Raw genomic sequence first — 16,164 nt, 5'->3', positions numbered from 1 at the left:
ATCCTCAGATCTCAGCCTCCTGGGTAGATAGGATTACAGGTGTGAGCCACCAACGCCCAGCTTAAAATGCTTTTTGTACATCCTTTTTTGAACATCTGGGTTTTGCTTTTAGATCCAGGGATGAGACAGGAACTGGTGTAGGCTTGCTGGCTTTTGCTCTTCCCCTTTTCCTGCCAGTACTGGGGCTTGAAATCAGGAGGTGGGTGCTGTTCCTTAGTTTTTTCACTCAAGGCTGAAACCACAGCTCCATGTCTGGCTTTTTGCTGGTATATTAGAGATAATACTCTCACAGACTTTCCTGGTAGGATTATAAGCATACGCCACTAGCTCCCGGCTTAGGTTTCTTATAATATGAAGTTAGTGAGATTATAGAAGCCCATATTTTAGATAGTTAATTTACTATTGTGATTTCAGGAAAAAAGAGTTCTCATTTCTTGGTTAATGTCTTAGGTGTGCCTTTTAATTAAGACAGAAAAACAAAAAAAAGTCTAGAAAAAACTGGATCATGAATTATGGTCAGTGATAACATTAAAAAGTAATAAGTAATTCAAGTGGAATGTAGTGAAATATTTAAGCTCTTTGTATGACAAAATTGTCTTTGAATGAACATTTAATAAGTCTTAGGAAAAAAGTTGTTTTTCAAATATTATCAAATGTGTTTCTCTTAAAAACTGATTTTTTTTTCCCTTTCAGTTGATTCCTTTTATTGATAAAGTTCTCAAAGACCCAGGATTGCAACATGAGCCACTATTTAATCATCTAGCTGAAACTATTACTTCCTGGGAAGCTAAAGCAGACATGGAGAAAGATGATAAAATGTCTTATAATTTGGAAAATGTACTTCTGAATTTCTGGGAAAGACTGTCTGATATCTGTGTGGAGAAAGTCAATGAGCCAGAAGTTGATGTTAATAGCATTTTGAGTGTATCTAACCTCTTACAGGTCCTTCAGAAGCCAAAGAGCTCACTAAAGTCAAATAAGAAAAAAAATGGTAAGGTTAGATTTGCTGATGAGATTGCTGAAGTTATTCAGGAGAATGAAAAATGTCCATCTTCTGAAGGAGAGAACAATGAAGGTTCTGAGTTAGTGACTGACTCTTGTCTCACTAATAATTCTTCAGACATTGTGTCACCTTTAAGGAAGAAACCTTTGGAAGACTTAGTCTGTAAACTTGCAGAGCTGAGTATTAATTACATCAATGAACACAAGTCAGAACAACATCTACAGTTCCTTTCTACTCTACTTGACTCTTTCGCTTCAAGCCAACTATTTAAAGTGCTCCTTGCTGATGAAGAAGATAATATTATCAAAGCCAAACCCCTTGAAATAACCAAACTTGCTCAGAAAAATCCTGCGGTACAGTTTTTGTACCGTAAAGTGATAGGTTGGCTTGATGAAGGTCCAAGAAAGGATGTCAGTTTCCTGGTGGACATTTTATATAGTGCTCTTCGTTGCTGTGACAGCGATGCAGAAAGACAGGAGATCTTGGACGATATAACCAAGGTATTACTGTTGTATAACTTTAAAAATTATTTAAATGATAGGCGATACTAATAAGTCAGCATGGGACTTATTTTTGGATTCTTAACTATGAGACTTCTGAGTAGATGTTCATCAGTTCCAAGATGACAAAGGATTGCTGGCACTGGTGATTCACGCCTGTAATCTTAGCTATTCAGGAGGCTGAGATCTGAGGATCATGGTTCAAAACCATGCAGAATGGGAGATTCTTATCTCCAGTTAACTACCAAAAAACCAGAAGTGGAGCTGTAGTTCAAGTGGTAGAGTGCTTAGGTTTAGGACAAAAGTTGAGAGGCAGCTCCCAGGGCTTGAGTTCAAGCCCCAGGACCAGAACACACAAAAAGACTACAAGAAGATGGTAATAAAAAGAGAGGTTTTGAAATCATACTCTGTGTGTGTGTGTGTGTGTGTGTGTGTGTGTGTGTGTGTGTGTGTGTGTGTGTGTGTGTGTGTGTGTGTGTGTGTGTGTGTGTGTGTGTGTGTGTGTGTGTGTGTGTGTGTGTGTGTGTGTTGCGTGCGTGCATGCATGAGTGCATGTGTTGGTCCTGAAGCTCAAATTTAGGGACTAGGCATTGTCTGAGTTTTTTGCTCAAGACTGGTGCTCTACCACTTGAGCCACAACTGTTTCTCAGCCTTTTAGTAGTTAATTGGAGAAAAGAGTCTCACTGGGCACTTGTGGCTCATACCTGTAATAATAACTACTTGGGAGGCTAAGATCTGAGGATCATGGTTCAAAGCCAACCCTGGGCAGGAAAGTGGAGTCAGTGGCTCAAAGAGGTAGACTGCTATAAGCACCTGAGCAGAAGAGCTCAGGGATACTGCCCAGACTCTGAGTTAAGCCCCATGACCACCACCTCCACCAACAACAAAAAGTCTTGTAGACTTTCCTGCCCTGTTTGGCTTCAAACCTTGATCCTCAGATCTCAGCCTCCTGAGTAGCAAAGAGTACAGACATGAGCCACCAGTACCTGCCAATCCATATATTTTAAGGTTGGGCTAGCTAAAACTTAGTTTTGGATTGTTTACAAAGTTTATTTACTCTTTAAGTTTTTAAGTTTTGCTCTTCATTCTAGCAAATTGGTTCTAACTTTCTTTCTTCTTTTAGGAGGACCTAGAATGGAATTCTCTTCTTCAGGTTATTGAAAAGGTATCATAAGGTTTTCTTTTTGTGTTTATAAATACAGAAAAATTAAAACCACAGTCACGTTTGCACACTTTGGTCTGGTGTGTTTGAGAACTTGCTTACTATTGTAATTTTTTCCTCTAATTTGCAAATGCATTCATCTTTGCCTTCCTATAGTATTGTTTTTCTAGTTAGAGATATCAGGGAAAAACAAATAGGCTCTGGAAAATCCATTGTCTCTTTGCTGTCATATAATATAGGAAAAGTTAAACATTTTATTATCTTCAGGGCACAGACTTCTGCTCTTATTATTTTTTACTTCTGTGGAAATTACTTGAATAGCTTTAGCTTTGACTAGAACCCATAAAGTTTTCCTAATTCTAGAACACTTTCTAGGAAAATTCAAATATTCCAGCTTTTGAATTTGACACTTGACTAAGAAAATGAATAATTAATGACAAAAAATCAATGAATATAAATATATTATAACAAAATTTTAAAGTGGCTTAAGCATTCCTTCCTAATGACATTGATAACATAATGTTTCCAACTATAGAAACGTTATACTTAAAATTTTTACTGTTTTGTAAAATATTTTTTCTTGCTTTTCAGTTTTACATAGATATGTTTTTAATTTGAAAATTTGTTCTGTTGTTTAAAAAACTTATACTTTTATCTGGTTTTATTTTTTTATTCTTTGATGCTTGAAAAGCCAGGGCCTTCTATATATGCTAGGCAAGAATTCTGCTGAATTTTACCCTACTTCCGTTCTAACCATTTCTGAACATGCAGCTAAGTGATACATATATTCACATTCTTACAAAACTATTTCCTCCAGAATTTTTTCATCTTGAAAAATTGAAACTGTAGGCTATGTTGTAGCTTATTCAGAACACTTGATTAGTATATGTGAGTCTGAGGGTTCTATCTCTAGGCCTCCTCCCCGCCCCCAATTAAAACAACACTTTAAAACTATGTTCAGGGGCTGGGAAGGTGGCTCAGTGGTAGAGCGCTTGCCTTGCATGCCTGAGGCCCTGGGTTCGATTCCTCAGCACCACATAAGCAAAAAGAAAAAAGCCAAAAGTGGTGCTGTGGCTCAAGTGTTAGAGTGCTATCCTTGAGCTGAGATGCTGAGGGACAGCGCCCAGGCCCAGAGTTCAGAACCCACGACCAGACCCCCCCCCCAAAAAAAAAAACAACTATGTTCATTAAACAATAACTTCTCCTTTTCTTTGATAGTCTACTTTTAGAAAATAAATGCAGAATATTACTTTTTATTATTCAGCATGAGAAATATAATTTGTCAGGCACACCATTGCATGAGTTTATCAAGTTTATCCAATGTCCTTCTTCCCATATTTTCAGATAGCTCCTTGAACAATGGCATGGGAGGGCAGTAATTTGATAAGCTGATATGTTCATTTCACACTCAATTCATATTCTCAAGGAATACAGGTACTCATGTCTGCTTAGAAGAGTTTCTTCTTCCTGTGCTAAGTTTGAAGTTGCTAGGTATTTGCTTCCTCTGCTCTATAACTTAATAGCCACCCTATCTGCTCATAACTGCTTATATACTCAGTAGATATGTTTGTGAATTGAGAAGTTGATCTAACATGAGAGACATTCAAATGCTTTTTTTATTTTTCTTTTGGTCATGGGGCTTGAACTCTGGGCTTGGGCGCTGTCCCTGTGCTCTTTAGTTCTAGGCCAGCGCTCTACCACTTGAGCCACAGCACCAGTTTTCTAGTGGTTTATTGGAGATAAGAGTCTCATAGACTTTTCTGCCCAGGTTGGCTTTGAACCATGATCCTCATATCTCAGCCTCCTGAGTAGCTAGGATTACAGGTGTGAGCCACTGGCGCCCGGCTTCCAAAACTTTTCTTTACTAGAGTTCTACAGAACAGATTGGTTTCATTTGGTAAACTGCTTTAGGAAATCCTTCTATACTTCTAAACTCTTAAAGTAATTTTTCATGATTTATGAGGCCTAACCTCTAAAGAGCAAAACCTCTAAAGTCAATTTATTTAAACTAAACTCAAATACCAGAATTCTGGAACTAGTAACAAGACTTCAGGGTTTCTGAGAGTTAATCTTTTTAGTTTACAACTGAAGAAATAGTTTTAGTTTGGTTAAGAGATTTGTCTAAGGTCAGAGGCTGTTTAATTGTAAAGCTTGGCCTAACATAACATATAAGCTGTGATTACTTATACTTTTTTTAAATGAAAAGATAAGCAGTTTTTCAGGCACTACCCAATCCGTACTTGGATTTCTTTTTTTCCAGATTGCTTTGAAATGAACAAGTTGCAAATTCCTTTCTTCTCAGCCTTAAAAGCAAAAGAAGCTCTGGGAACATGGATCAACATGCTTTTGGGGGTTGATTTATAAGTTTTCCTTCCTGCCCCACTCAATGAAAATAAATAAGCTGCTGTCAGATTTCTGGCCCTTGTAACTCTGTTGCACAGTATTTGGGATAATAAGTCCAATAAGTCCCATCATTTATATTGATATGATTTGCCTTTGTCATACACTAATTGTTCTTTAATTTTAGAAACATTAATGAACAAAAACATAATAGATGCAACGCTTATCAGTATATCTTCAAAGTTCATTCCTTATCCATTGAGCATATCTACAGTGCTGTAGCACATATTGTAGTTTAAGACAGTCTCTGCTTTCAAGGAATTTACAGTCTCATTGGTATGACAAGATATACACAGATAAAAACATTTATATAATTATACAATTCAGTAAGTGCTTTAGACACTCAGAAAATCAGTGATCATTATAGGCTAGAGCAGATAGGGAAGACTTCATAAAGCATGTAGGATCTGTAATATTTTGCCAGATTTGTGGGATTTTGATTAGTGAAGAGGGAGAATATTTAAGATGTAGTTTTCCTAGAATATCAATGAGAAGAAGTGGGGAATCAATTTAGGGTAGGGCCACATGGTGAAGGGGATAATAATGGTGCCAGTAATGGCTTTTGATCTTGCTTCTAATCTTTGTTTTAATTTTATGGTTTCAGGCATGTTCTAGTTCACATAAACATGCTTTAGTAATTCCTTGGCTAAAAGGCAATATCCTTGGAGAGAAGTTGGCTACCTTGGCAGATTGTCTTTGTAACAAGGATGTAGTATACACGGCATCTTCCGAATCTTACTTCTCAGTACAATGGACTCTTCTAAGCCTGGTATTATCTCAACATGTTAAAAATGGTAGGGATTATATAGTATTTTTTTTTCTGGGGGATTATCATCTCTTTCACCTTTGGGGGAATTCCATGTTGCTGGTTTGCATATTACTGGTTGAGAATAATTACTTATCTATTCAAATATCTTAATGTTATAAGATCTAAATATCTTTATGTCATGACTTGGAAGATACTTGATATTTTTAGTTTCATTTTAAAAAGTTTTGGTTATAAATTCTTAATTTTGTAGGTCATTGCTGATTTTGCTGTTTAAAACTGCCTTTTTGCCAGGCGCTGGTGGCTCATGCCTGTAATCCTAGCTATTCTGTAGGCTGAGATCTCAGGATTGTGGTTCAAAGCCAGCCCAGGCAAGGAAAGTCCATGAGACTCTTATCTACAATACACCACCAGAAAACTGAAAGTGATGGTATGGCTCAAGTGGTAGAGCACTAGCTTTGAACTGAAGAGCTGAGGAACAGTGCCCAGGCCCAGAGTTCAAGCCCCACAACCAACTCAAATATAAAAAAAAAGCCCAGGCGTTGGTGGCTCACACCTGTAATCCTAGCTCTCAGGAGGCTGAGATATGAGGATGGTGGTGCAAAGCTGGTTCAAAGACAGCCTGGGCAGGAAAGTCCATGAGACTCTTATCTCCAATAAACCACTTACAAAACTGGAAGTTGCTCTGTGGCTCAAGTGGTAGAGTGCTTGCTTTGAGCTCAAGAGCTGAAGGATAGCGCTGCCTTTTTATTCTAGAGCTTTTAGGTTTCAGAGGACAGATTGATTTATTAATATAAAAATTTTAGGGCTGGGAATGTGACTTAGTGGTAGGGTACTTGCCTCGCATTCATAAAGCCCTGAGTTTGATTCCTCAGTACCCCATAAACAGAAGAGTGGTAGAGTGCTAGCCGTCAGCACAGAGAGAGGCTCAAGGATGGAGATTAGGCCCTGAGGTCAAGCCCCAGGACTGGCAAAAAAAAATTGTCAGATACATATGCGCCTTCAAACCAACAAACCAACAGATCCACATGATTACTAACCCAAAGTCTTTGAACATATCATATTAATTATTTTTGTATGTTTGGATTTTCTTTTTAGATTACTTGATTGGAGAAGTGTATGTTGAAAGAATTATTGTTAAACTTCATGAAACTTTATCTAAAACAAAGAAATTGTCAGAAGCTGAAAATAATAACTCAGCAGTATCTTTTATCTGTGATGTGGCCTATAACTATTTCAGCTCAGCAAAAGGATGCTTGCTAATGCCATCATCTGAAGATTTATTATTAACTCTCTTTCAGTTATGTGCTGAGAACAAAGAAAAAACACACTTGCCAGGTAATAGCCTACTGCTCAAATGTTTTGTTGGGAATCTTCATCTCTGACCTTCATAGTGAGTGTAAGTGTGCCCAGGTTTTATTGATTGAATTATAATGTGTTTGGAAGTTTATAAACATTTTGAGCAAATGGCTAGAATCTTTTATACTTTCAATATTAGAACCCAAGTTAAAGATGCATAATTATTTGATATCAGGGAAACAGTTTTGGAAAAGGCTATCATAGGTGGTATAAAATCAGCTCTTCCATGGAGTAACTCTAACAGTTTGCTTAGTTGTTGTTTCCTCTATTTCTTTACTCATTAAAGCAGGATAATATCAATCTCATCTCTTTGTTGTAGTGAAAACATTGAGTTTTAGTGCATAGCAAGATGAGATTGTTGTGTAAGAACTGTATTCTTGTCTGATGTGTTATTTCAGGCTTATTAATGAAAAGAACCTAAAAGTATTGCTGGAGAACCCTAACTCTTTTTTAATACTAATTTATCTGTTTAGAAAAGCTAATTCAATTGTATCTCCAAAAGGAAAACTTGTCTTTGGTGAAGTTCAGAACAGAAAGAAGCTAACTAGAAAATCTTACCATTTCACTTGCATATAATACAAGCTAGCTTGTATTTTTATTGCATGTATAGGACAATCCCTTCATTTCCAATTAAAATGTTAAAGTCTCCTATCTCTAGTGAGTTTTGCGACATTCTGTACCAATTAAAATTAATTCTGTGAGGTTACAAATTCTTTTTGCCATTTTAGATTTTCTAGTATGTAAACTGAAAAGTACTTGGCTCGCTGGTATAAATGTGTTGGTCCATCATACTGGCAGTACGTATAAACAGAGTACCTTTCTACATTTGTCTGCTCTATGGCTGAAGAACCAAGTTCAGTCCTCATCTTTGGATAACACAAGGTACCATTTTGTGCTATATATAAATTTTGTGTTTTTATAAATCATTGTTCTTCAGTAACATTCCATGCTGGGTATAGTGCAAATCTGTAATCCTAGCACTCAGGAACCTGAGCAGGAAGACTGCAAGTTCAAGTCCTTAGGCTACATAGCAAGACTGTCTCTAAACACACTGTAAACAAACAATCTGTGCGTAGTTTTAGTGCCTATTAAAAGTGACTTACTATGTAAAACATCTAAGAGATCTATACACTCTTCAGTGAAGATCCAAACAGAATTTCCCCTACACATTTTGTATTAATGATCATTCAAGGTTCAACAAACCATTTGTTTTTCCTGACGGTCATCTTCCTAATTTGTAGTCAATGATGTCAATGATGTGATAGTAGCACTGATGTCAGAGGCTAGTATGACTTGTTAATTACAACTTCTCCTGGAGACTACACATGCTGCTTGTTTTTGTTTATATTTGGGAACTGGTGGTCATTGCTTTAAGGAGTTAAAATCCAATAATATTTCACATATTCTGGTCTGTATCTATATAGTGAAAGTGAAAACAATGCATTTGAGGTTTTGAAGGTTGCATCAAATTTTGCTCTTTTAAACACTGTAGATAGCTATATTTCAGAAATATCTGATTTGAAATTGGTCAGAACCCCTACATTGTGAGATGCGCAGTTTGACTCTGTATGTCTCTGAGAATGAGAAGATCATTTACCTGTATTTAGTGTTCACACTAGTCCTTACATAACTAGTAGTTAAATTCTTTGTATTCAGTCTACAGGCCCTTTTGTCTGCTGTTGATGATTTGTTACATACACTTGTAGAGAGTGAAGATACTTATCTTCTGGAATTCTACATTAGAAATGTAATGCCAAACAACAATGAGTGGGAAAGTATGAGACAGTCTCTTCCTATTCAGGTATGCATGAGGTTGGAGAGAGCATGGCTCATTCTCGTTTGGATTTCATGCAAGCTTTAGTTAATTTATTTTATTCTGGGGAAGAACATAGTAAATGAGTATCTTGCTTTGCCTTTATTTCCCAGCATTAATATTGGATGTTTAATGTTAGCAAAATACCATTTGAAATGAGTATCAACTACCTATAAGGCAAATAATTCTTGATCTGTTCTGAAAAGACTCTTAAAGAAATTTGGATAGATAGATAATTTCTCCTAATTAAAACCAAGCTTGGAGGGTTTTGATGTCTACTAATAAACTATATATTCTAATATGTTATTTTCCTTGTGATAAATAATGTAGAATACCTAATGAGTTTTGAATATTTTCTCTTTTACAGTGGTTATACAGGCCTCTTTTAGAGGGAAGATTGAGTTTAAATTATGAGTGTTTCAAAACAGATACTAAGGAACAAGATATAAAGACACTTCCCAGTCATTTGTGTACTTCAGCATTATTGAGCAAAATGATCTTAGTTGCACTGAAAAAGAAAATAGTCCTAGAAAATAATGTACTTGAGAAAATAAGTAAGTATATACAAGAATTCAGGTAGATATACTATCAAATAAGTGTAACTTTTATATAATTTGGACTATATTGCAGTTTAATTAATTCAAGAATCTTTAGCTTCCTATTGACTGTTTTAGTGATAGGAAACTTGAAGTTACTTAAACAGCAAAGTTCCAACTGTAAATTGGCTGTAGAGATACTGGTATCTTGCTATATAATCTTTTTAGCTGTACAACATAACTTAGTGTAAGACTAATTACCCAAACTGGTATAACACTCAAAGAAGCAGGTCCTATGTCACATAGCCCCCACCCTAAATAGGATTTTGTTAAGGATTCTGAATTTTCTCTTGGTCTTTGAACTCATAGACTCTGATAAGTAGAGGTTCAAATATTGAATCCCAGGAAGACTTAGGATCTCAACAAATTAATTATTTTAACACATGGATTAGAACTGTAGGTACTACATGTATGAGATGCTATTAAATGTAGATTTGTACAACTCCTGTGTCTTGTAAGCCCTCAACTGTAATATAGTAGTGGAGAATAACATTCTATGAAAGAATGTTGAAAACCCACTTTTGGTCAGCCAGTGGCACATTTAAGTCTAACTACAGTTTATATTGCTGAACAGTGATCTCTCCAAACAGAAAATTAGAAATTGGAGTTGGGATTTTTTTATTTTATTTTATTTTATTTTTATTTTTTTGTCAGTCATGGGGCTTGAACTGTGGGCTTGGGTGCTGTTCCTGCACTCTACTGCTAGAGCCGTAGTGCCACTTCGGGTTTTCTAGTGGTTTATTGGAGATAAGAGTCTCATGGACTTTCCTGCCCTGGCTAGCTTTGTACCGTGATCCTCAGGTCTCAGCCTTCTGAGTTGCTAGGATTACAGGCATGAGCCACTGGTGCCGGGCTGAGATGTATTATTTTTATCTTTTTAAAAATTATTATTATTAACTATTATTGTAAAGGTGATATACAGAGGGGTTACAGTTGTATAAGTCAGGTAATAAGTGTATTTCTTTTTGGACAATGCCACCCCTTCCTTCAATATTTAGTTTGAGGGGGGATTTATTTTTATTGTGTTACTAGTTACAAGCTGACAGTATTTAGCCTTTTTATTAGCTTTCCAGTCAAAACTGTTACTGCTTTTATTAACTTGACTAGAATTACTTAGCTAATGAAGATGGGATTAGCTTTTGATAGAGATCTCAATCTATATGTGGTTTTATAAAAAGGAAGTATGACTCTCTTACATACTAGAAGACTGTGATTACTTTGTGATATGTATGCACTTGGTCATTTAATTCTCAGAATATCTCAGTTGGTATCTGTATATACACGTATATGAAGTTCAAGACAAACATAGGTCTTCAGTCAGACTTATCTATGATGTCCATGCCTGTATTACTATTACTATTACATGCCTGTATTACACATATAGACATAAAGTACTAATTTCAGGTCTTGAGTCTTTTTGGTCTTCTTTCACCTGTAATTAACTTTTTGCCAGGGGTACAAAAACAATAGCTAGCTTCTTTTAGTATTTCAATACCATAGATCCCTTTCCTATTCTTGAATAATCAGAAAAGGAATTAAGATTTGAGAAAGATGTAATATTTTTTATTTATTAATTTTGAGATGGGGGGGTCTGAGTTGCTCAGCTTGTCCTCAAATTCATAATCCTTCTGTCACAGCCTTTCAGGTAGGCTTGTGCTACTACACCCAACAGAGGTGATGAGTTCATATCAGACAGCTGTTTTTAGCTGTTCTTTACCATCTCAAAGTGAATTTGAAAGTCAGTTGGTAGATGTGTTGAGATGAGCAGGCATAGTTTTAGAGACTGTGACAAAGAAATAAGAGTAATTCAGGGTTGTACTGCTTGTACAGTTGGTAATTTGCTGATGTACATTTTCTTAGCTGCAGAACTGCTGTATTCACTGCAGTGGTGTGAAGAACTAGACAATCCACCTGTTGTTCTAAGTGGGTTTTGTGAAATGCTTCGAAAAATGAATATTACCTATGATAACTTACGTGTACTTGGCAATACTTCTGACCTTTTTCAGCTGTTATTTAACAGGTAAGTATCCTTTTCAATTTCTGGCTTTCGAATTATTTTACTTGCTTAAGGATTTGTGTTTAATAAAATGTAAACCCATCTAGGTGCTGGTGTGAGGATCATGGTTCAAAGCCAGCCTAGACAGGAAAGACTATGAGACTTTTTTTTTTTTTTGTCTGTTTTTTGCTGGTCATGGGGCCTGAACTCTGGGTCTGGGCACTGTCCCTCAGCTCTTCAGCTCAAGGCTAGCGCTCTACCATTTGAGCCACACCACCACTTGCAGCTTTTTCGGCTTATGTGGTGCTGAGGAATTGAACCCAGGGCCTCATGCATGCAAGGCAAGCACTCTACCACTGAGCCACTTTCCCAGCCCCCCCCTTTTTTTTTTTATCAGTCATGGGACTTGAACTCTGGGCTTGGGCGCTACCCTTGCGCTCTTCAGCTCAAGGCCAGCACTCTACTACTTGAGCCACAGTGCCACTTCCAGTTTTCTAGTGGTTTAGTGGAGATAAGAGTCTCACGGACTTTCTTGCCCGGGCTGGCTTTGAACAGTGATCCTCATATCTCAGCCTCCTGAGTAGCTAGTATTTCAGGCATGAGCCACCAGTGCCCAGCTGTCTATGAGACTTTTATTGCCAATCAACTACTAGAAAACCGAAATGGAGCTGTGGTTCAAGTGGAGAGTGCTAGCCTTGAGCAAAAGAGCTCAGGAACAGTGCCCAGACCCTGAGTTAAAGCCTCATGACCTACAAAAAAAGAAAACAAATAAGTAACATTTCAAATCTTCTAGGGGTAATTTAGGTTTTCTGTGTTTTATCAGATCAGGAAGCAGATGACCATGAAAGAAATAGAAATCTTTTAAAAGTTGTCATTTATGACCTGTCACCCCATGGCTTTCAAATTAATCCTCTACCTTATGTGATGTATCTCCATGTCATGACCATAAATATCCCCTAGATGAGGGGATCTGAGATCAGAATCCTTATGGCAGTTAAAAAGTTTTTTCTTTTAAGAGGTTCTGAATTGTCTAGTTTATCAGGCATGCTTTATAGTATCAGAGGATTTTTACTGTTTCTTCACTTTGTTTCTTCACTTTAAATCAGTCTCAGTGATCTTCAAGGTAATAACTCCTGTTGGGGCTGGAGGGACTTTGGAATTGAGACGAAACATGAGCTCTGTTCCAATTGTGAAGAGCTGTTGAAATTTGTGTAAGTCAGTAGATACAAAGTTTTTAGTGAATTGATGCCTTCATACACTCATAAAGTGATTCATTGAATTCTGTAAAAGGAATCTGTGTATCCAGTTTAAAAATCTTATTAAAAATACTTTCCTGGGAGAGAGTGAGGGGAAGGAGTGATATTGTCCAAAAAGAAATGTACTCTTTAATTGACTTATGTAACTGTAATCTTTCTGTACACCACCTTTATAATAAGAATAAAAATTTTAAAAAGAAAAAAGAAAAAATATGAATACTTTGAATAGATAACAATGAACCCCTTCCCCATAATTAATATAAGCTAATAAATGCTAGCATAAGTTAAAAGCTGTTTTCACTTGGACAGGTTAAGTGGGCATGATCCTGTTTCAGAAAGTTTTTAAGGCTTGATTATTAAAGGCTATCCTTAGAAAAAATAGACAGACCTCTGATTATATAAAATAATATATATTGAAATGAACTCCAAGAAATGTAAATACGAGGGTTTTTTTCTTTGTTGGATTTTTTTTTTTTTTTTGCTGGCCATGGAGCTTGAACTCTGGGCATGGGAGCTGCCCCTGTGCTCTTCAGCTCAAGGCTAGCTTTTTTTTTTTTTTTTTTTTTTTGTCGGTCATGGGGCCTGAACTGTGGGCCTGATCACTGTCCCTCAGCTCTTCTGCTCAAGGCTAGCACCCTAACACTTGAGCCAAAGCGCCACTTCCAGCTTTTTCTGCTTATGTGGTGCTGAGGAATCAAACCCAGGGCCTCATGCATGCAAGGCAAGCACTCTACCACTGAGCCACCTTCCCAGGCCCTCAAGGCTAGCATTTTTACCACTTGAGCCACGGCACCACTTCGAACTTTTTCTGTGTATGTGGTACTGAGGAATCGAACCCAGGGCTTCATGCATGCTAAGCATGCACTCTACTACTGAGCCATATTCCCAGTCCTTACTTTACATTTTGTGTTCATTTATCTGTCTTTTGGAGGGTAAGAGGACACAGATATGGAGGGACAAAAGGTGAACAAATGCAGCAGTTGTACTCACTAGACATCATTTTTGAAAACGAACTATACAACCTGTGGGTGGGACAGGAAGGAACAACTGGGAGAGAGTGAGGGAAGGGGTGACATTGTTCAAAAAGAAATGTGCACATTACCTTATTTTTGTAACTATCATCCCTCTGTACATCATCTTTGTAATAGCAATAAATTTAAAAATATAAAATAGAATTCTTTCAAAATGTACTAAATGTTTTTTTTCTTATTTTAGATCCAAGGAAAATGGCACACTTTGGTCTCTCGTTATTGCTAAATTAATCCTTTCCCAAAGTATTTCAACTGATGAAATAAGATCACATTATAAAAGGAAAGAAAGGTATTCTTACTTTGTAATTTATTGTAATTCTTACCTTCGCTATCCCCAATGAATGAACAGTTTCTAATAAATGAAAAAACATCCAGGGCTTAAGATATTAAAATAAGAGAAATTGTTTTAGATTAGAATGCAACTAAAAAAAAATGAAGCTGTCCCTTTCTCCATTACCAAGGTTTGAACTCAGGATTTCCTGTTTGGTACACTTACTTGCTAGACTAGCACTCTAGCCCTGAGCCGTACCGTTAGCCTTTTTTTTTTTTTTTTTTTTTTTTTTAAATGTGTGTGTGTGGCTGAACTCAGGTCTTGTGCTCTTGCTTAGCTTTTTCACTCAAGCCTGATGCTCTACCACCACATCTCTACTTCCTGCTTTTTGCTGACTAATTGAAGGTAAGAGTACAAGAGTCTCAGGGATTTTTTTTTCCAGGTTAACTTTAAACTGCAAATCTCAGATCTTAGCCTCTTGAGTAGGTAGGATGATAGTTGTGAGCCACCAGCATGTGGCTTTGCTGTTTTTGTTTTTTTGTTTTTTTTTGAGGGAATTTTCTTCCAGGGCTAAACTTGAACTGCTATCTTTTAGATCTTAGCTTCCTGAGTAGTTAGGATTAAAGATGAGAGCCACTGGCGCCCAGTTTAATGATGCGTTTTTACCTTTGTAATATTTTGTGGACTTATACTTATTTTAAACAAGCAGCATTTATAAATCTGTTCTTTTTCCCCCAGAAATCTTTTTGATGAGAATACTTGATTTTTTTTCCTTCCAGTAACACTTTTTTCAACAGTTTAGTTTAGTGGAGGTGATAGGGACAGTTACTTCTTTTAGGTGAGGCTTATTCTATTGAACAAATTCTAGAAATGAAACAAATATGTTTAATACAAAGAAGTAGGTTGTAAGTAAGGATGTGTTATTTGAAGATCTACATTCAAATTGATACTTTGTTGCAATTTGCTGACAAGCATTTTAATGTTCTGGAATGATAAATTCTGTATAGTAAATTTCTAATTTCACTGTTAAAATTCTTATCACAAAAATTACAGAAACTTTTTATTTGGGGTGATACTTGTACATATTTAGAAATTTGTAGACATTATTTTAAGAGCAAAATCTTTGGGGAAAGATCATAGATGTTTGTAATAAGGAAATTGTTAAATGATGTTATTTCCATTTTTCTTAGTATTACGTTGATATTTTGGCTTCATTTTTATTAGTTAGTGTTAAATAGAATAATTTTGTGTAATACATATTACATATATACATAACGTAAATATCAGTTCATGAAAGAACAGCTGTTACTGCTTAAATTGAATCAATTGATTCTTTTTTTTTTTTTTTTCAGGGGGTGGGGTAGGGGTAGGGGGAATCATGGGGCTTGAACTCAAGGCCTGGGCACTGTCCCTGAGCATTTTTGCTAAAGGCTACTGCTGTACCACTTTGAGCCACAGCGCCACTTCCAGTTTTCTGGGGGTTAATTGTAGATAAGAGCCTTATGGACTTTCCTGCCCAGGCTGGCTTCAAACTATGGTCCTCCGATCTCAACCTCCTGAATAGTTAATGTTTAAGGTGTGAGCCACCAGCACCTGATCTGGGGTTTGTTTGTTTGTTGGTTGGTTGGTCATGGGGCCTGAACTCTGGGCCTGGGCACTGTCCCTCAGTTCTTCAGCTCAAGGCTAGCGTTCTACCACTGCAGCCATAGCTCCACTTATGGCTTTTTCTGTTTATGTGGCACTGAGGAATGGAACCCAGGGCATCGTGCATGCAAGGCAAGCACTCTACCACTGAGCCACCTTCCCAGCCCCTCAATTGATTCTTAAGAGAGAATAATCATGCATTGCTAATAATAGCCTAGGTCATTGGTATAAAAAAGAATGGTCTTACATGAGGGGCAAACTCACATGTGCACATTTAAAAAATTATATGTATGGAGAAAAGAGGAAAAGCAGCAGTATAAAGGATATGCAGTTTTATCATTGTGTCAACAATTGTCGTTTTTTCTAT

The 16,164-nt window shown here is 36.8% G+C and overlaps 1 protein-coding gene across 1 annotated transcript in view; it reads left to right on the top strand.

The window, feature by feature from the left end:
• The window catches only part of Ltn1 (listerin E3 ubiquitin protein ligase 1), a 52,152-nt gene that overhangs the window by 17,854 nt on the left and 18,134 nt on the right, over positions 1 to 16,164 (top strand). The window contains exons 10-18 of the mRNA XM_070030527.1: positions 694 to 1,503; positions 2,627 to 2,668; positions 5,670 to 5,859; positions 6,930 to 7,169; positions 7,919 to 8,072; positions 8,847 to 8,991; positions 9,371 to 9,557; positions 11,460 to 11,619; positions 14,067 to 14,171. Of these exons, the coding sequence (XP_069886628.1) occupies positions 694 to 1,503; positions 2,627 to 2,668; positions 5,670 to 5,859; positions 6,930 to 7,169; positions 7,919 to 8,072; positions 8,847 to 8,991; positions 9,371 to 9,557; positions 11,460 to 11,619; positions 14,067 to 14,171 (2,033 nt within the window). The remainder of the gene's footprint in view (positions 1 to 693; positions 1,504 to 2,626; positions 2,669 to 5,669; positions 5,860 to 6,929; positions 7,170 to 7,918; positions 8,073 to 8,846; positions 8,992 to 9,370; positions 9,558 to 11,459; positions 11,620 to 14,066; positions 14,172 to 16,164) is intronic.

Source organism: Dipodomys merriami, unplaced genomic scaffold (genome assembly GCF_024711535.1).
Source record: "Dipodomys merriami isolate MVZ:Mamm:240054 unplaced genomic scaffold, mDipMer1.0.p SCAF_2, whole genome shotgun sequence".
NCBI classification, from domain to species: domain Eukaryota; kingdom Metazoa; phylum Chordata; class Mammalia; order Rodentia; family Heteromyidae; genus Dipodomys; species Dipodomys merriami.
The sequence above is the reverse complement of the archived record's forward strand: the minus strand, read 5'-3'. Positions and strand labels throughout refer to the sequence as shown.